Source organism: Styela clava, chromosome 9 (genome assembly GCF_964204865.1).
Source record: "Styela clava chromosome 9, kaStyClav1.hap1.2, whole genome shotgun sequence".
Taxonomy (NCBI): Eukaryota; Metazoa; Chordata; class Ascidiacea; order Stolidobranchia; family Styelidae; genus Styela; species Styela clava.
Window position 1 is genome coordinate 7,608,535 of NC_135258.1, and position 16,993 is coordinate 7,625,527.

Below are 16,993 nucleotides of genomic sequence, written 5' to 3' on the forward strand. Positions count from 1 at the left end.
ACTCAGTAATCAGTAATCAGTAATTTATTTCTTCACCAAGCTGAAAGTACGAATTTTACATACACAAATAAAGAAAATATAAAAGACCGCATTCCAGGGTGAAAGGAGACGCCGAAAACCAATTCTGGTTATCGAGCGGCGGCACCCTCGGGGAAGTCTAACAAAAACGTGATAAATATAATTAAATCGAACAAAATATATTACTTGATAAATAAATAAAGAAACGCAATCGATGCGTCAAGGCGACCCGGTAAAAACCAAGCAATCGCCGTTTAAAAATAAGAAAATCGACTCCATGCACCACAGTCTAGGTAACCATGGAAATTATTAAGTGAACCAAACAGACTTGCAGTGTGGTCATGGCAGGTAAATAGTTCGGCTACGGTAAAGTGCAACACAAGTCGATTGTGTGTATATAAGTGTCCAGATTGAAATAAAACTGGATGTTAAGAGTACGCAAATTGTAAAAGTATAGAATACCGTACCAATCAAGTATGCAAATAACAAAATATTGACACTTTGAGGCAGAAACAAGCTAGTAGTGTAAAAGCTAAAATGTTGACCTGGACTAACAAGTGTTTTGATGCTGGAGTCAAAGATTCACATACGGGAATTGTATAGACATGAGGAAAATATACATCGAAATATTCAGCAGTATTAATACAACACAATGAAGTGAGTATCATACCATAGAAGTAGACTAGGAAAATTTAAAAAAAAATTAAGTTAATCAAAAGGATAAAAACAATTGACCTGGATCACTGTTACCGAAGCATTATAAATAGTAAAAACAAATACAACATTAGGCTTGACTGCCCATAATGAAAGTAATCAGAAGGATGCCAATTAAGTTTGGATCCCAGTTGAGGCATGTAAAATGGCATGGTAACAATAAGTGTATTTATGGGCATTGGACTGTAGGCATGAATTTGTCATTGGCAGTTAACAGAATAGATATCAAGAAATTACACACTAAATAGGAGACCAAGATCATTGAGGAGCGGGCTCAATAGTAGGGCAAAAAGCCTGCAATATTTTTTTGTTATACTGCGTCATCCAAAACGTCTACTGTTAGTTACGTCGCTTTTCCGAAGTGGAAATGGAGATTTTCCAAAAATGCTAAAGATTTTCTTGCTTCATTAGAGAAGCTTGGCTGGGAAGTTTTTCCAACTTTTTGCATTGCATATTGTTTATTACTCAAAATTAAATACGGTACTCAATTGCTAGTTGCGAACGATCTTTCTCAAAGTTGCAACAGATAAAAACATATTTGAGGTCTTCGATGTCAAATTAGCGCCTGTCAAATTCATCTTTGAGACTTTGATTAGCGTCGAAAAGAAATTCCTGGCGAGCGAGGTGTCGTTAAGACATTTGCTTACAGCTAAGTACCGTACCGTACCTAGCGATTGGACATAGAAAGAGGTGACTAGCTTTTTGTTATGAAATGAGTTCGTTGCTTAGTTTCTATCTTACGGACGAGCACTATCCTGCCATCCGCAACCGGTATATTTAATGATCTGGCGATGCCGTACGATACCGGTACCGGTAACGAAATCTGAAGATGCTGAACCTGACGTAATCTACCGACGTTAGTATGTAAGTGAACAACGATAATGTCGCCTACTTCCTTGTACGTATTTATTTTTACGGATTTTAATGGTCATTACGATTTTGCAAGTCCAATATCGAATTTTAAAGGTGGGTTATCACGCAAACCTTTTTGTAGCAAATCTGATTCTATATAATTTATTATGATTTTTGTCGTTTACCGTTTGCATAAAGTGGACTTCGTTTGCGAGATTCGAATTTTCAAATGTCAACCCTGCCGAAATCGAATGCAAATTAGTATGTCCCGTTTATGACGTAGTAGTGAGGACTCGTCGGCAAAATTTTGCATTTAGGCCGCGAGCCGAGGCCATTTATCTTTCAGTTTCGTAGCGCACATAAGGTAACTACCTGAAAATGATTTTAAAATGTTCCTTAGAAATTTAGTAACAAATATTGCCTTGTTCCCACTTCCAAAAGTTGCACGTTTTACAGAAAAGACGCTTATACTACAATAAATATGTGTTACCATCTGTCCTATTTTCTCTGCTTTTCCGGTATCATGGGCCAATGAACGCAGACTTCTGCATGACGCAACAATCAAATTAGTCAGCTGTAGGTGGATCCCCAGTGGTCGGATGAATATCAGATGTACTACTACTGCTCGCTTTTGCATTGAGTAGCCTTTCCATAGTTTTTCTCAGTTATTATTAGTTCAGTTATTCTAAGGAGGTGTTGAAAAGTATAAGTAAGATATTAAACAGTAAGATATTAACAGTAAGATATTATTTGAAAAAATACAAACTAAAGAAAGATTTCAGAACTTGTTTAATGCTTGATTTCAGTGAATATGCATTTTATCAAAATGCTGAAGAGTTGGAGTGTATAATCCTTGTAATGTCAATCACCAGACATAAAATATGGCTCGAAAGAAATGAAGCTGTATTTCAAAACGTAATGCCTAATGTGGACAGAGTTGTCAAAAAAGTTAAAATGTCGATTGTTGGTCGTAAAAATATAGAGAATCAAAGGAATGACTCTAAGTACGAAAATGTTATGCAAAAACTGTATAACATTTTATTTAGAACGTTGTAAAGGCTTTAATGGACTAAATCTACTATTGTATTGTACAATATACAGATCTAATTATTCCTTGTTTTTTTTACATGTATATATATGTTAACTGTAATAATACAAGAACCTAAATTAATTATGAATATGTGAAAAATATGTTGGAATATGACAACCAATGGCTTGGATCTTCAAATGGAATACATGTTGAATGAAAAAATTATACATGGAATTGGTGAATGATTCATTAATCAAATTAATATTCTTATTATGATGAAAATGCATGGCTAATTAACTTATTATATTATTAAAAAAAAGAGAAAAAAAAAGGTATTAAACACTTGTATATCCTTATCATAAATAGCAATTTTAGTTGAGCACTAGCTCATAAGACGTTGTTAAATAGCTACGGTGCGGTAACTCCAAGGAAGGCTAGACCTAGAATAATATGACACAAACAACGATATTTTCTGGCTTGCATGAAATGTTTATGATTAATTTAATGACTCTTCTTGACTATTCAGCAGACTTATACTACTGTATAGGCCACAGCATATTTTGAAATATAAATTAATGGCTGTTTCTGTAATGCACGGTTGTGTGAAAGAGAAGAAAATAATCAATTTGCTAATGTCGGTTGGTCTAAATCTAAATTCATAGAGTCGACAAGAACCTGGGAAGCAATGATAAGTTATGCCGGAGTGGAAAGAAAGTAGCAGAAATGAAAGAAAAGAAAGTTGGAAACGATTGAGAGGTGAGAAATCAAGTTGTAGACAGACAGTTGATGTTTTAAAATATAGTCTATAGTCCATACTCATACTGTCATAGGGCATTTCAGACTGTGATATATAAAAAAAAGGGTGTAGATATAGTCTAGTAATGGTATGTATGTATGTTTATTCGTCTCGTAAAAGCAATACAAAAGAGTAAGTAAATATAAATACTGAAGACGGGATGTATGTACAAGACCATATTGGCCTAAAACACAAATGTGCGGCATACACCCCTTTTGATATATATAAATTATAATAGGGTAAATCAAATATGTACAATATGGTCCTTTATACAGGCAGTTGTGCAAGGAGGGTGGGTGGGTGTGGTAACAGGGATAAGGGTGGAGTGTACAAAACTGTCTGTATAAAGGACCATATTGTACATATTTGATTTACCCTATTATAATTTATATATATCAAAAGGGGTGTATGCCGCACATTTGTTAGCCAAAACAACATCTATAAATAGAGACACAACATGAAACACACTGCATATGAATATAGTAATAAAAAAATTAAGAATTTGGATGAATGTACAACACCATTGAGTGATGATACCACATACTATAAAACGCGGGAATGGTCAAGTTTAAAGGGTGTGTACATATATGGTATGCACCACTCAAGGGCGATAGTGTTATAAGTGGTTTATGGCGGTTCTGGCCAAAATGTGACCCTACAGGTTTTGATGAAATATGATAAAGTTATGTATCAAATTACTCACTATTGTAAGTTTTTTTTTTGAAATTCTGGATTCAGCCAAAAACGATGAAGTTTCAAAAAATAAAATAAAATTAATAAAAAGCATTTCCACACAATCTATTATTGTTGCATTTCAGCCAGAAGATTAGAAAGGTATAAAGGTACAGTGGGATAGGGAATGATAAGTTATAAAGAGAAGTCATTTTACCATGTCATGGATTTTCCAATGTAAATTAAAATAATAAAATTATATGATATCCTGGGATGAGCAGAAGAAAAAGTGTGATTTGGTGATAGGTAGCAACAATGGAAATAAATTGAACAGCATGCTACTCAAACAAAAACCATTGTCCCTACTCCCTACTATTTGTGCATTGAAGTTCTATCGTATTGTACTTTCTATAACCTAAATTGCTGTGCTTTTGTCTTTGTCTAATTACGCATGATAATGAAATTAGAATGGTGTGCTAGTTATTAATTCAGTCCATTGTTCTATATTGAATCCGGGTGAAGTATCCTGTGGAGTTATTGAAATTGTCAGCTGGTCTATGGTGACTGAAGAGGAGGACAGTTTCCTGATAGTTCATTCAATCCAAATAATCAACAGCTCTCCCTTTAAGTGTTGAATTCACCTAAAAATCTCCAAACAGTAACATGTTCAAAGCAGAGAAAATTGCTAATATGATGATATTGTTTGGAACAAAATTCTGAGTTCGATTTTGAATTTTTGATGTCATCGGGTAGGGAATTCCAAGCTTTTGGTCCACATACTGCGATTGATTCTTGTGAAATACTTTTACTGACAAATGGAATAAAAAAATTATCTTTATTTCTGCTGTTTGAATTTGGGTTTGCTTGGAACAGGCTGGACGGAAGCTCTCCAATGTGACAAGAGAACATCATAGCACATAGTTCGAATTTAGCTAAATCCACAACTCGTAGTAGCCTATGCTCTTTAAATAACTCATCAATTTTTTCGCGATTACCTCTATGAAAAACTCTTCTAATAAAGCGATTGCAAACACTTTGAATTTTTTTGAGAATTGGCGATGAACATAAGCTGAGGCACAATAACGAATATGGCTTTCTATCAGAGAGTGGTATAGAGATATTAAACAAGATGTATAATGTTGTTGGCTATTTTGGTAATGGCACTAAGAGACGACGACCTTGTTTTCGATAGAACCATATTGGTGTGTTGTTTTCAAGACAATTTATTATCGACCATTACACACAGAAAGCGAGTCTGATTAACTCTTTCTATATTTATTTCATTTAATTCCAAATTTTGCTGCAGTGTTGGACACTTTTGCTTCGGCGTGCTAAATACCATATATTTAGTTTTATCGACATTAAGAGTGAGTTTGTTCGCAGACAACCAAGCTTGAATATTTTCTAAGTCGGTATTTGCTTTGGTCAAAAGTTCAGGCAAGTTTTTGCCTCGAAGATATGGCGTTGAGTCATCAGCAAAAAGTATGATATCAGAGTGAAGAAGAGTATTCGGAAAGGCGTTAATAATGACTGAAAAACATAATGGAGCCAAAATAGAACCTTGTAAAGTGCCTACAGTCAAATTACAGTATGTGCTAGATGCTACATAATTGTATATAACTACTTGTTTCCTTCCTGATAAGTAGCTTTTAAACCAATTATAACTCTGACCTCTAACGCCAATATGGTGCAATCTGACTAGTAATGTCATGTCATGGTCAATACCATCAAATGCCTTGGAAAGGGGTAAGAACATACTGAGAGTATACTCATTCTTATCAAATCCTTTTAGAATTTTACTGACAAGCAGGGATGTTGAATGATTTTGACGAAAGCCAAATTGTTGTGAATAAAAGAAATTTTTTTGGTCTAGAAAATGGTTGAGTCGTTTGTACATAATATTTTCTAGAATTTTTGAAAATCGGTCGGTAGCTTTTTACATCTTTTGCATTTCCTTTTTTGAACAATGGCATAACTTTGGATGATTTGAACTGGGTATGTATTTACCAGATTGTAATGAGCAGTTAAAGATATGTGCGAGAGTACAAATACAATTCCAGGGCATCATTCGTATAACTTTAAAGGGAATTCCATCTATTCCACAACTGGTTTTGGGTCGAAAAGATTTCAGAATATTTTGGACTTCGAAAGCTGTTGTCGGGGCAAGAAACATGGAGGTTTTACTGGGATGCCCCATATATTGCTTAAAGTCATCCCTTCTAGTATGAGTAAACCGTTCGACCATTTTATTTCCAATTGTAGAAAAGTGCGAGTTAAAATGATCTGCTATTTTGACAGCATCCGAGGTTTCCTGGCTGTTAATAGAAAATACTTTTGTTAGATTTGGTTTAGAACGCCCAAGCAGATCGTTCATAGTACGCCAAGTTTTCTTAAGATCATTACGATGTCTACCTAGTAATGACTTGTAATAATTTTGTTTTTTAGCAGTTATCAATTTCTCATATTTTTTCTTGCATTCTGAATATTTAAATTTGGTCTGCTCTGATTTTTCAGTAAGATAGTTTTTGTATAGTTTATGCCTTTTTTTCTGCATTTTTAAGAGTTCCTTGTCAAACCATTTATTAATATTTTTAATATTTCTTTTCTTTAGAGGGAAGCAAGTGTTAAAAGATTCAGAAAAATACTCATTAAAAATTCTGAAGGCTATATCAGGATCTGTTTTGCTGAACACAGTAGAAAAGGCACTTTGTTCTAACATGAGTTTAAAATTATCTAAATTTGAGATATTATATTGCCTGAAGTATTCGTTTTTTTCCTAATGGAATGCAAACCAGGACTGGCAGGTGGTCTGAAATAGGATCCACTATTATTGCACTGCGGGGTTTACAATCAAAGATGTTTGTCCAAATATGGTCAATGATTGTAGAGCTGCTTTGAGTGATTCGAGTTGGCTTTGACACCACAGGGTAAAATGAAGTAAAATTCATCAGCTCACAAAATCCATCTACAGTCTTGTTTGTTTCCCGAAGATTATAATTGAGGTCTCCCATGATAATACAATTTTTCGATAAGGTTTGGAGTGTCGATTCCAGGATACTAATAAATTGATTATTGCTTTGACTATCTGATAAGGGAGATCTGTAAATTGTTCTGTATGTATGTATGTATGTTTATTCGTCTCGTAAAAGCAAAAACACAGGAGTTAGTAAATATCAACATTGAAGACGGGATGTATACACAAGACCATACTGGCCTAAAACACATGAACGTGCGGCATACACCCCTTATGATAAGCATAAAATGCAATAAATCGAATAAGTATAATATGGTCCTTCATACAGACAGTTGTGCGAGGAGGGTGGATTAGGCAATGGGTAACGGTGGAGTATGCCCAACTGTTTGTACAAAGGAGTTGGTAGGACAAGACAACATCAATAAATAGAGACAATACAACATGAAATATAATACATAATATATATACATAAGAATAAAATTTGGACATATAGCACCCTCGAATAATGATACCACATACTATAAATGGGAGAAATAGTCAACTTTATAGGAGAATGTGCATATATGGTATGTACCACTCAAGGGTGAGTGTCTTAAGTAATAAATGGCTAATCTAGCAAAAATGCGTTCCTTCCAGGCTTGGGGAAATGCAATGTAATAAGTTTTGTCAAGTTATACGCTTTTTTAAGGTACTTTGTATTTTATAGTTCTGAATACCGCTAAAAAAGATCAGGATTCAAAAAAAAGGATATTCAGGTTGCATTTCCATAAAACCTATCATGATCGCATTTCAGCCAGACAATTCAAAGGTATAAAAGTATATTGAAATAGAGAACAATAAATTATAAAGAATATCATTTTGCCATGTCATGGAATTTCCAAATTGAATTAAAATAATAATAAAATATGGTATCCTGTGATGAAGAAAGGGTTAGGATTGTTCGATTTAGTGCTGATAATAAAATAAAAACAATAATATAATTGAATAATATGATATCCTAGAATAAAGAAAGGATTGAGATTGTTTAATTTGGTGCTGGGCGAGAATAATGGAATGAAGTTAAATAAAGCAGCATGCTACTTTAACAGTGATCATTGTCCCTATTGTTTGCTACATTTAAATTTTGTTTCTTTGTCTGATTATTTAAGCATGGTGATGAAATTAGAATGGTGTGCTAGTTATTGAATCAGTCCATTGTTTCATGTTGAATCCGGGTGAAGTATCCTGAGGAGTTATTGAAGTTGCCATCTGTTCTATGGCGACTGAAGATTTCGACCGGTTCCTGATAGTTGTCCAATCAAAATCATGTAAGGTTCTCCTTTTCAGTGTTGAATTCACCTTAAAAAATAATCTCAAAGACAGTAATATGTTCAAAGCAGAGAAATTTGCTAATATGACGATAATATATATTGTTTAAGTTTGGAACGAAATTCTGAGTTCTACACGTCACAATTCTATCTTTCAAATAAATGTCTACAAAAGTGAATTCAAAAATACGCTCATTCATGATTGAAATGTCAGGTAGTTACCTGATGTGCGCTACGAAACTCACTTTCTAGGCGTTTTCAGGGCCTCGGCTCACGGCCTATATCTTCTAGTGAAACAAGAGAGCTATGCTCAAATATATGGACACGTAGCGCCACCCAGTGGGAATAATTTTGATGACGTCATAGCGAAAAAAGAAGTAATAGCCTTCTGGAGAAAAATTTTATCTTCAACCACTGAAAATTTCAAAGCAATTGGTCCAGTATTCGAAGAGAAAAGCAATTTCTTCAAAACGTGTCAAAGAACAAGGACACTAAGAACAACTATAAGAACAACAACAACATAAGATTGAAACGATCGCTATGTCCACTACGTGTCCAATAACGCATACCAAGTAATTTCTTGTCTCAAATTATCCAGATTTTATAATTTATGTGGGTTTATTCTGTTTCCTGATCCTGTAACTAGTTTTTTTTTTTGTCATATTGTCGGTATGTTTATAGACTAAGCTATATTAGAATGAGAATATCGGTAGACGGTATATGTGCTTTAAATCACTACCGTAGCGGATGGAATGTGTAGTTGGTGGATACAGCATAATTCACAGTGATGGGTCTGTTTTAGAGCAGGTAACTCTGGATCAAATTTTCTCAAGTAACGTTCCAGCCTTAAAATTATGTTGGAATCCCCATGCAAACTTCTAGACAGCCCGAAACAACAATATCTGACGCAGTTATTCAAATCAGTTTTTATTTAGCTTCACCATTTATTACAAGTTTTCATCATATGTAATTCATTCATGCCAATAAACGTTTTGTCACGAATCTTCATTAGTTGATCGATGGCAGCTGGTCTGTGTTGTGTGTGGACTGGAAAACATAAAGTATGCAAACTAAATAGATAGAACTGGCATAATAAAGATCGGGGTAATATCACCAGGCGGTTTAGTAACGTAACAGTGTTTTGTTGCATAATAATGTGAAATGAATAAAAAAAACTTAAGCATTAAAAAAAATTCTTTTTTTAGGGGTCGGTCGACATAGTTGACCTGCAGTCTTGCCCGCCCCCTCCCGATTATATTCTATCATTGTTCTTTTCCATTTATTGTAACTTTACATTTTTTGATATATTCAGAAAATAAATCATTCTCTCTCTCTCTCTGGGCGACGAATGCAAGTTCTGGGATGAGTTCTCACTACTACGTCACCAAAGGCCATTTCCGAACTGTGGTCGATTTTCTTGAAGCGGTTTTTAAAAATTCATAAGTAGAAAACTAAGTCCACTTTATGCAAGCGGTAAACGTCAAAAATCTCAAAAAATTACAAAGAATAAAATCTTCCACAAAAATGCTCGTGTGATAACCCACTTTTAAAGACCGAAAACCAATGAAGATTTTAAAACGAACGAAGATTTTGAAGAATTGAGGCCAGAATTATGTCAAAAAAATGGGCATCAATGGTGTTGTGTTGGTAGCTTAAACAAAACTTTTTTTAACATAATTATTAAATGGCGTCATCCGTAGATTCGTTAAACGTTAGCCGTGAATAAATATCAATACTCTTTAGCCGCTGCGGCGCTTTGCTAAGTGGGCCACGAAAATGAACAAAATTGTGTTAAACATAACTAATATATGATTGGATATTTTACACATTGTATTCACGAAATAACAAGTTTATTTTGACTCCATGATCAGCATAAAAGACGATAAAAAAATCAAAATAAATAAAACGGATTACAGAATCAGGAAAGCGAACAAAAACCTCAAGCAAGGTCCAAAACGTCCAGATTTTAGATTGAAATGTGTTACGTTTTCGCTTAACCCTAATTAAAACACGCACACACACGCAAACAAAATAAAATTAGAAGAGAGAAACATAAGATGAGATATATTATAAAACATAAGATATATATATTATAAATATTTATTGTAACAATTTTATTGTTTCTTAATTTAAATGCTGTGTATATGAATCAATAAATTCATTTAACCTTTCAACGTCGTTTACTTTCTGTTACACACTAAGGATCACAAGATTGAGTTTTAGTTAAAGGGAGTTAGTTTTTTCCTTGATAATTTGGCGCCGCAGGAACAAAAAGTTTGGAAATCGCCGGAGTAAAGTAAAACATTACAAACATAGTTGCCACAATGTTTCAGCTGTTTCCAACTACAGTAAGTGTCCTGTACGGTGTGCCATCGTTGTCACTAGTAAATTTTACAAACATAGTTGCCACAATGTTTCAGCTGTTTCCAACTAAGTGTCCTGTACGGTGGGCCATCGTTGTCACCAGAAAAATTTACAAACATAGTTGCCACAATGTTTCAGCTGTTTCCAACTAAGTGGCCTGCCTTAAGTCATGGCACAAATCTTAAACAGTTTCTTCCTTTGACTGCCGAAATAGCAAAAGTACCACCAGGTACGGTATCGACTCTACGTCATCGTTTTGCAATATATGTCTTAAAGTTTTTTTTTATCAGGAAAAAATACTACAACTTGTGGCGAGCGGGAATAATCTTCGATTTAGGGTATTTCATGTCATAAATATAAATAATTTATAATAAATACAATACGTTAAATATTCAATCATAATTTAGTTATGTTTAATTCTCTCAATCTTCGCGGTGCACTTGGCAACTCGCCGCACCCTTTGGGAACCGCTGCTGTATTCAGTTACAACTTGTTGATCATCGCGAGGGCACCAAAATTGAAGCCCTGCCGGATCTAGCTTGTTATTTTCAGATTATTATTCCGATATTCTATCGAGAGACACTAATTTCAGTATGAACTTTCCAACAAGGATTCTACTCTGACGCTCGGGTTCTAAAACGTTGGGTCATGAAGATACGTTAGGACTGAAAGGTTAGTCACTGGTAGGGACTATTTGCTCCCAAACCCAAGTATTGTTGAACTTTTCAATGTCACTTTATAGGATACTTTACTGGACAAATCAAGTCTTGGTTTAACGATTGCATTTAGAATCAATATGTGATGTTTTCCATCGCCGACAATATAGAAATTCGTTTGTTGAATAGACGTCTACTCCACACTCGACGCAGATTGATAATATGCATATCATATGGATTTATTTATGTGAATACTTATTCGCCTCGATAGCCATTGGGGATGCAAATTACGGGTATTTTTTTCGAATCGAATCAGCAATCCGATTCTATTTAGTATAATCACATTAACTTCACGTCACGTGAAAATCACGTTAATTTTCTTTAAATTTGGAAGAATTACAGGATATATTGTATATATTATATAACAATAGTGAACATGAAGAATGGGTAAAGTTAGTCGGTCAACTACCTCGTATATTAGAGAATATTTATTTTTTGTTGAGCAAAACTACTGGTTCCGCTAAAGCTGGGACCCATATGAAATATTATAGCATAAACAAACCAAATGTACCCCATTTCATGTTGAAATTATCAAAACAAAGTTAATTTTTCTCAAAATTCAAACAAAGACTTTCGTGGGAATCAAATTACACCACTTTTAGGACAATAACAAGTTTCTTCCGACAATTATTAAATTGAAATTTATTTTATCACGATACCTAAACACTAATTATATGTAAGTTCCCATCCGTACGATGTTCATAATTACATATTTCATAATTAAAGATTTGTATTCTGTGTAAATGAAATCTGAGAATAAAATCAAACAGAGTTTTCTAAAGTTTCTTCATTAACGTGGGCATTGGAGCTGAAGGGTGAACGGGCGACTGGCAGTTCTGAGACGGTCTACGAAATAGCAATATACGGTGACATCACATTCATTTACCAATAAAATATGCTATAATATAACAACCCCCGGAGCGTTACTTGGGAAAATGTAAACGCATGGAAAATAAACGCTTTTGGTCGATGACGAAACAATGCCGCTTCGTCGTGGAATCGTCTAGTGTTATCTTTATTATTATTATTTTCAAGCAGTTTTTTTCAAATTCTCAAACATACATCCCAAGTAGCCACATATACCGATTACCAGCCGACACTGTTACAACCCTGAATATGCCCTATAATCAGCAGTCAGCACGTATTTGTATATATATATATATTACCGGTATTATTTTTAAACAACTCCAAAATCATAACTCAAACAGTCTTGTGGTCGGAAAAATTCGTGGTGCGAAACATGGTTGTATTTTTATCGCATGCCATATATACAGCAGTTTATTCGTTATTATTGAATAGCAGATACCGTGAATTCGCAAATACAAAATGAATTTCATACATTGATATAAAAATATCTGAACAAGAAAATATCCATACAGATCATCATCACCTTTTGAAGAGAAACAATTTCAAAACAATCAAAACCCATATAAAGTTGAAATACTGAATTGGAAGAATCAAAAAACAATGGTAAGTAAATATATACTATACAACGTAAGAAACATACATAACATAAAATTTTCATTCAGTAGCAAACATAATGTCATATATTTTCATACCGTATTATGAAACTTTGAACAAGGCTCTAATTTACTTTTTGATTAACACAAAAAGATTCACAGTACTATTTTTAGAATAATTTGAATCTTTCTGATTCTGCGTCACAACACTATAACCTAGGCGAGCCAGCATGTTGAATTCAATGATAAAACTGCCGCCTATTGAACACAGAAGCTTGATACAATTATTAACAAAATCAAAGAACTCATATCAGGCCCGATGCATCCAAAACGCTTCACATCCTGTTTAAAAATAAAATACAAATTGCATAAAAGGAACATTTGAAGAAGAAAAATTTCAAGTACAAAATGAAAACAATATATTTATGAACATAGGAAAATAAGAATATTATAATAAAAAATATAGGGTAATTGAATTTTATGGCAAGATGCAGAAGTCGAACAAATGTAACATGGTTTGAAAAAGATTAGCGATGGTAATAATAGGATGCAACATTTTTGATGTGTGATCAGTGATAAAACACAAAACTTAATTTCAGGTCAGGTGTACAAGACATACATTACCAATCTAGTGCTAATCAAGTTAAAGAATTGTTGGAATATAACATTTTTTAAATGCTAAGTAGGCATCAAAATATGGGTAATTTTATGGTTTCATTGGAAATGCATCTCCAAGTTTTTGCCTTCCTTCATGGCAACTATATTGAGTAAGACCTATATATCCTTCAATGACACAGGGATTAAAACCAAATGGATTTTTAATAATGGAATAATACAACATCACAATTGAACGTATTTGTGTAGTCGAGCGGTGTTTGGTATTGTTGACTAATTTCCAAAAATAATGGGCAGCAGATTGGAAGTCATTGTCAATGTATTGTTGAACACCTTTGTTGTATAAATTACTGATCATATTGTCACCAATCAAAGAGTATTCTTTCATAGTTTTTGTTACAAAATCACAAGAACGTTGTCCAAGGGAGATAAAGAGCTTGAGTCCAACAAAAAATATAATCTGATGAAGATCTTTAGCTGAAAAGCAGCCCTTAATTAATCTTTTCCACACCGTAGCAACTGATGCTGAGAAATGACTTGCTTCATAATGCGAGAAAATATTGTTCAAACTTGCTAAATAATCTGAATTTAACTGTTTTCCTTGATATACTATCCCAGTTAAAGCAGGATCCAGGAATACAGACTTTGAGAGCGCCATTTTAAGTACTTGAGCAAAAACATTTTTCATTGCACTAATCACAAATGGGTGAGACAACAAACTCTGTGAATTATCAATGGTAATTGACATTGAATAAAGAACTATCATCAGATTTTCTTCTGCAAGGAAAATATCAGGAAAGTTTGCCGTAACCATAAGCAAATATGAACGAATATAACTATCATTTGTCAAAGAGGCAGGAGCATCAGAGTAAAGAGAACAAATATTTGGAATGTCTTGCAGATCGGTTCGAACTAAACATGCAAAGATATATCTTATGATTCCTATTTCATAGTATTGCTTGCTTATTTTATTCAATTTTCTATCTGTTTGAGGCAACTTGCAGAAACTTATGCCTTTCAAGAAAAGTTCCTTCTTCTTACTAATGTCTTGTTCTTCAATGCCTATTTCCACATAACACATTCCAACCAGTCCACTTGATAAAATATCTTCAATCACAGCTTCCAAGTTCACAATTTCTATTTGAGACTCTTCAATAATATTTGCTATTTCCAAACTTTGATACGCATCTTCCACTAAATTATACAACATCTGATATTTGAATATATACGCCATAATTTCCAGGGTAAGTAATTTCCCAAACATACGACACTTACATTCAAAAAGGTCTTTTACAGAAGAAATTAACTTGGTAGCACCTTTAAGTTTGTTTCCCATTTTCATCTCAGCAAAAGCTATTCCAAGTTCAAAGCCATAGAGTGAGCATATGTCATTGTTTTTTTCCATGCCTTCCGTACAAAACTCTAACATTTCTACAGGATTCATGGAAATTCTCATCGACATAACTTGAGTGAAACGAATTCGCATTAGGATTTGGGTCCCCGCATGACCAAGAAGTCTTCCAAATCGTTGATTATTTAATTCAATAGATTCTCTGTGTTTATGTTGAAATACGTACAAAATGTTCAACATGTCCATTGCAAACAAAATCTTAGCTGGATGTTCCGAACTATCGTTAATAATTCCTTTCAAATAAATTTCTGTGTGCTCCATCCACTCTGTTGAAGGTCGTGTGTGGGTTTGTCGTGCTGCAAACATTGTGGCTTCAATCACCCTCATGTCAAATACTGCAGTTTTATCATCAGTAAACGGTTTTTCATTTAATAAATCTTTTTCTAATCTTGCCTCTTCCTCAAGTCTAGGAATGGCATCTTCATAAAGTTCTAATTGCATCTGGGCCAAAGTTTTTCCATCAGTAAATGTTTTTTGAGATTTTCCAAACATTGATGAAGAGAGTTCATCCCTAGGCATGACCTGTCTGATTTCTTCGAGAAGATTACTGACAAGAACAATCGTCTGTCTTAGGCAATGTATTGCACAATTTTTACTGACATATTCAAATATTTCTTCCTTATAAACCTTGAACCTACGGCATCCTGATTTAGCATAAATTTTCAAGCGCAGTTCATGAGCAACTGCAAGAGCATACTTGATAGGATTACCAAGATAATCACAAAGATCAAAGCTAGATGATGTTGTTAAATAATTATTATCTGTACCATCTGTATCTTCGAGAAAACGAGCCCAGTAACTAATTAGTGCAGTGATTGGTCTATAAAATAAATTTTTCACATCAGTTTTGCAAGCAAGATTTGTTACAGTCCTTCCTGTAACTGTAAAGTTCACGTTTTCCATTATTTGCTTTTCAATGTTTTTAAAAACATCATACTTTGACTCTTTTTCTAGAATTGCCAATTTACATCTTTGAAACTCATCATATAACTCCTTATTTCCCCAAACAAAGCAAGTTCTTATGAGCATTTCTTTCAAATAGTAACCATTTTTTATATCTTCATCCGATGTTAAATAGGAAGCCATTTTACTGACAGGTTGAATCAGTTCAACTTTGTGCTTGCGATTTTTTGTTGGTTCTTGTCTACCCAAAGGTGTACTACATGCATGGGGAACCATTCCATCAAAAGATACACCGCTAGTAGTAAAATTGTCGTAATACCAATTTTTAGACTTATCCTCAGAATAAAGATCATTTATACTTTTCACGCCAACACTTCTGATTATAGTCTCCCCCAAACCAATCATTATAATCTCAAATATCACAGCAAACCATCTGAAATATTCCTTCACTTCATGATAATTTGGAGAATCATCAATATCGTCTTTAAGAATAATTACATGTTCAAAATCAGAATACAAAGTTATTTCTTCACGAGCCAAAGATCCCAAACCAACAAGAGCAAACGAACATGGAGAATCTCCCAGAAGCTTCATACAATATTCAGCAATGTATGTCATCAACGTAATATAATTTTGTGTGTTTTTCTCCATCATGAGTTGGATCGTTTCAATTTTATTTAACTGTTTTTCCATAATTTCAAGTTTTGAAAGTTTTTCATCAAATGGTTCCATTTTCTGCAACTGATCTTTTTCATCCTTTCTCAGATTCTTGAGTGTTTTTGAAATATGAGAGGATAATTCAGAGAGAGTTTTATCACACTGTTTACCTCCACAAGCTTGCAACAACACTTTCTCCATCGATAAAAGGAATTTGTGAACTTTATTTCTTCCTTTTATATCATATAATATTCTTCCATATCGAACTTTAGCACCGTGTAATAAAGCAGAACATTTTATAAAATCAAGTTTTTGTTTCATTCCTGTTGATGACTTTGCTTTTTCAAGATATAACTTGCCCATTTCAAACAAAATATCAGTTGATTCCTTTAGTTTTGATCGCCTTTCATCACCAAATGGTGTACATACTGCCTTCAACTGTTCAGTCAAATCTTTTTCTTTTTGAGATATTTCATCTTCTGTTTCCATATTCGAACCAATCAT

The 16,993-nt window shown here is 33.8% G+C and overlaps 1 protein-coding gene across 1 annotated transcript; it reads right to left on the reverse strand.

The window, feature by feature from the left end:
* Positions 1-12,593: 12,593 nt before the first annotated feature.
* LOC144427390 (uncharacterized) lies at positions 12,594-16,993 on the reverse strand. Its single transcript, XM_078116563.1, has one exon. The coding sequence runs from the start codon at positions 16,991-16,993 to the stop codon at positions 13,610-13,612; it is 3,384 nt and encodes a 1,127-aa protein (XP_077972689.1). The 3' UTR covers positions 12,594-13,609.

What these genes read in the sequence shown, in the direction of transcription:
- LOC144427390 (XM_078116563.1), bottom strand. Translation starts at nt 16,993, where the DNA reads ATGATTGGTTCGAATATGGAAACAGAAGATGAAATATCTCAAAAAGAA.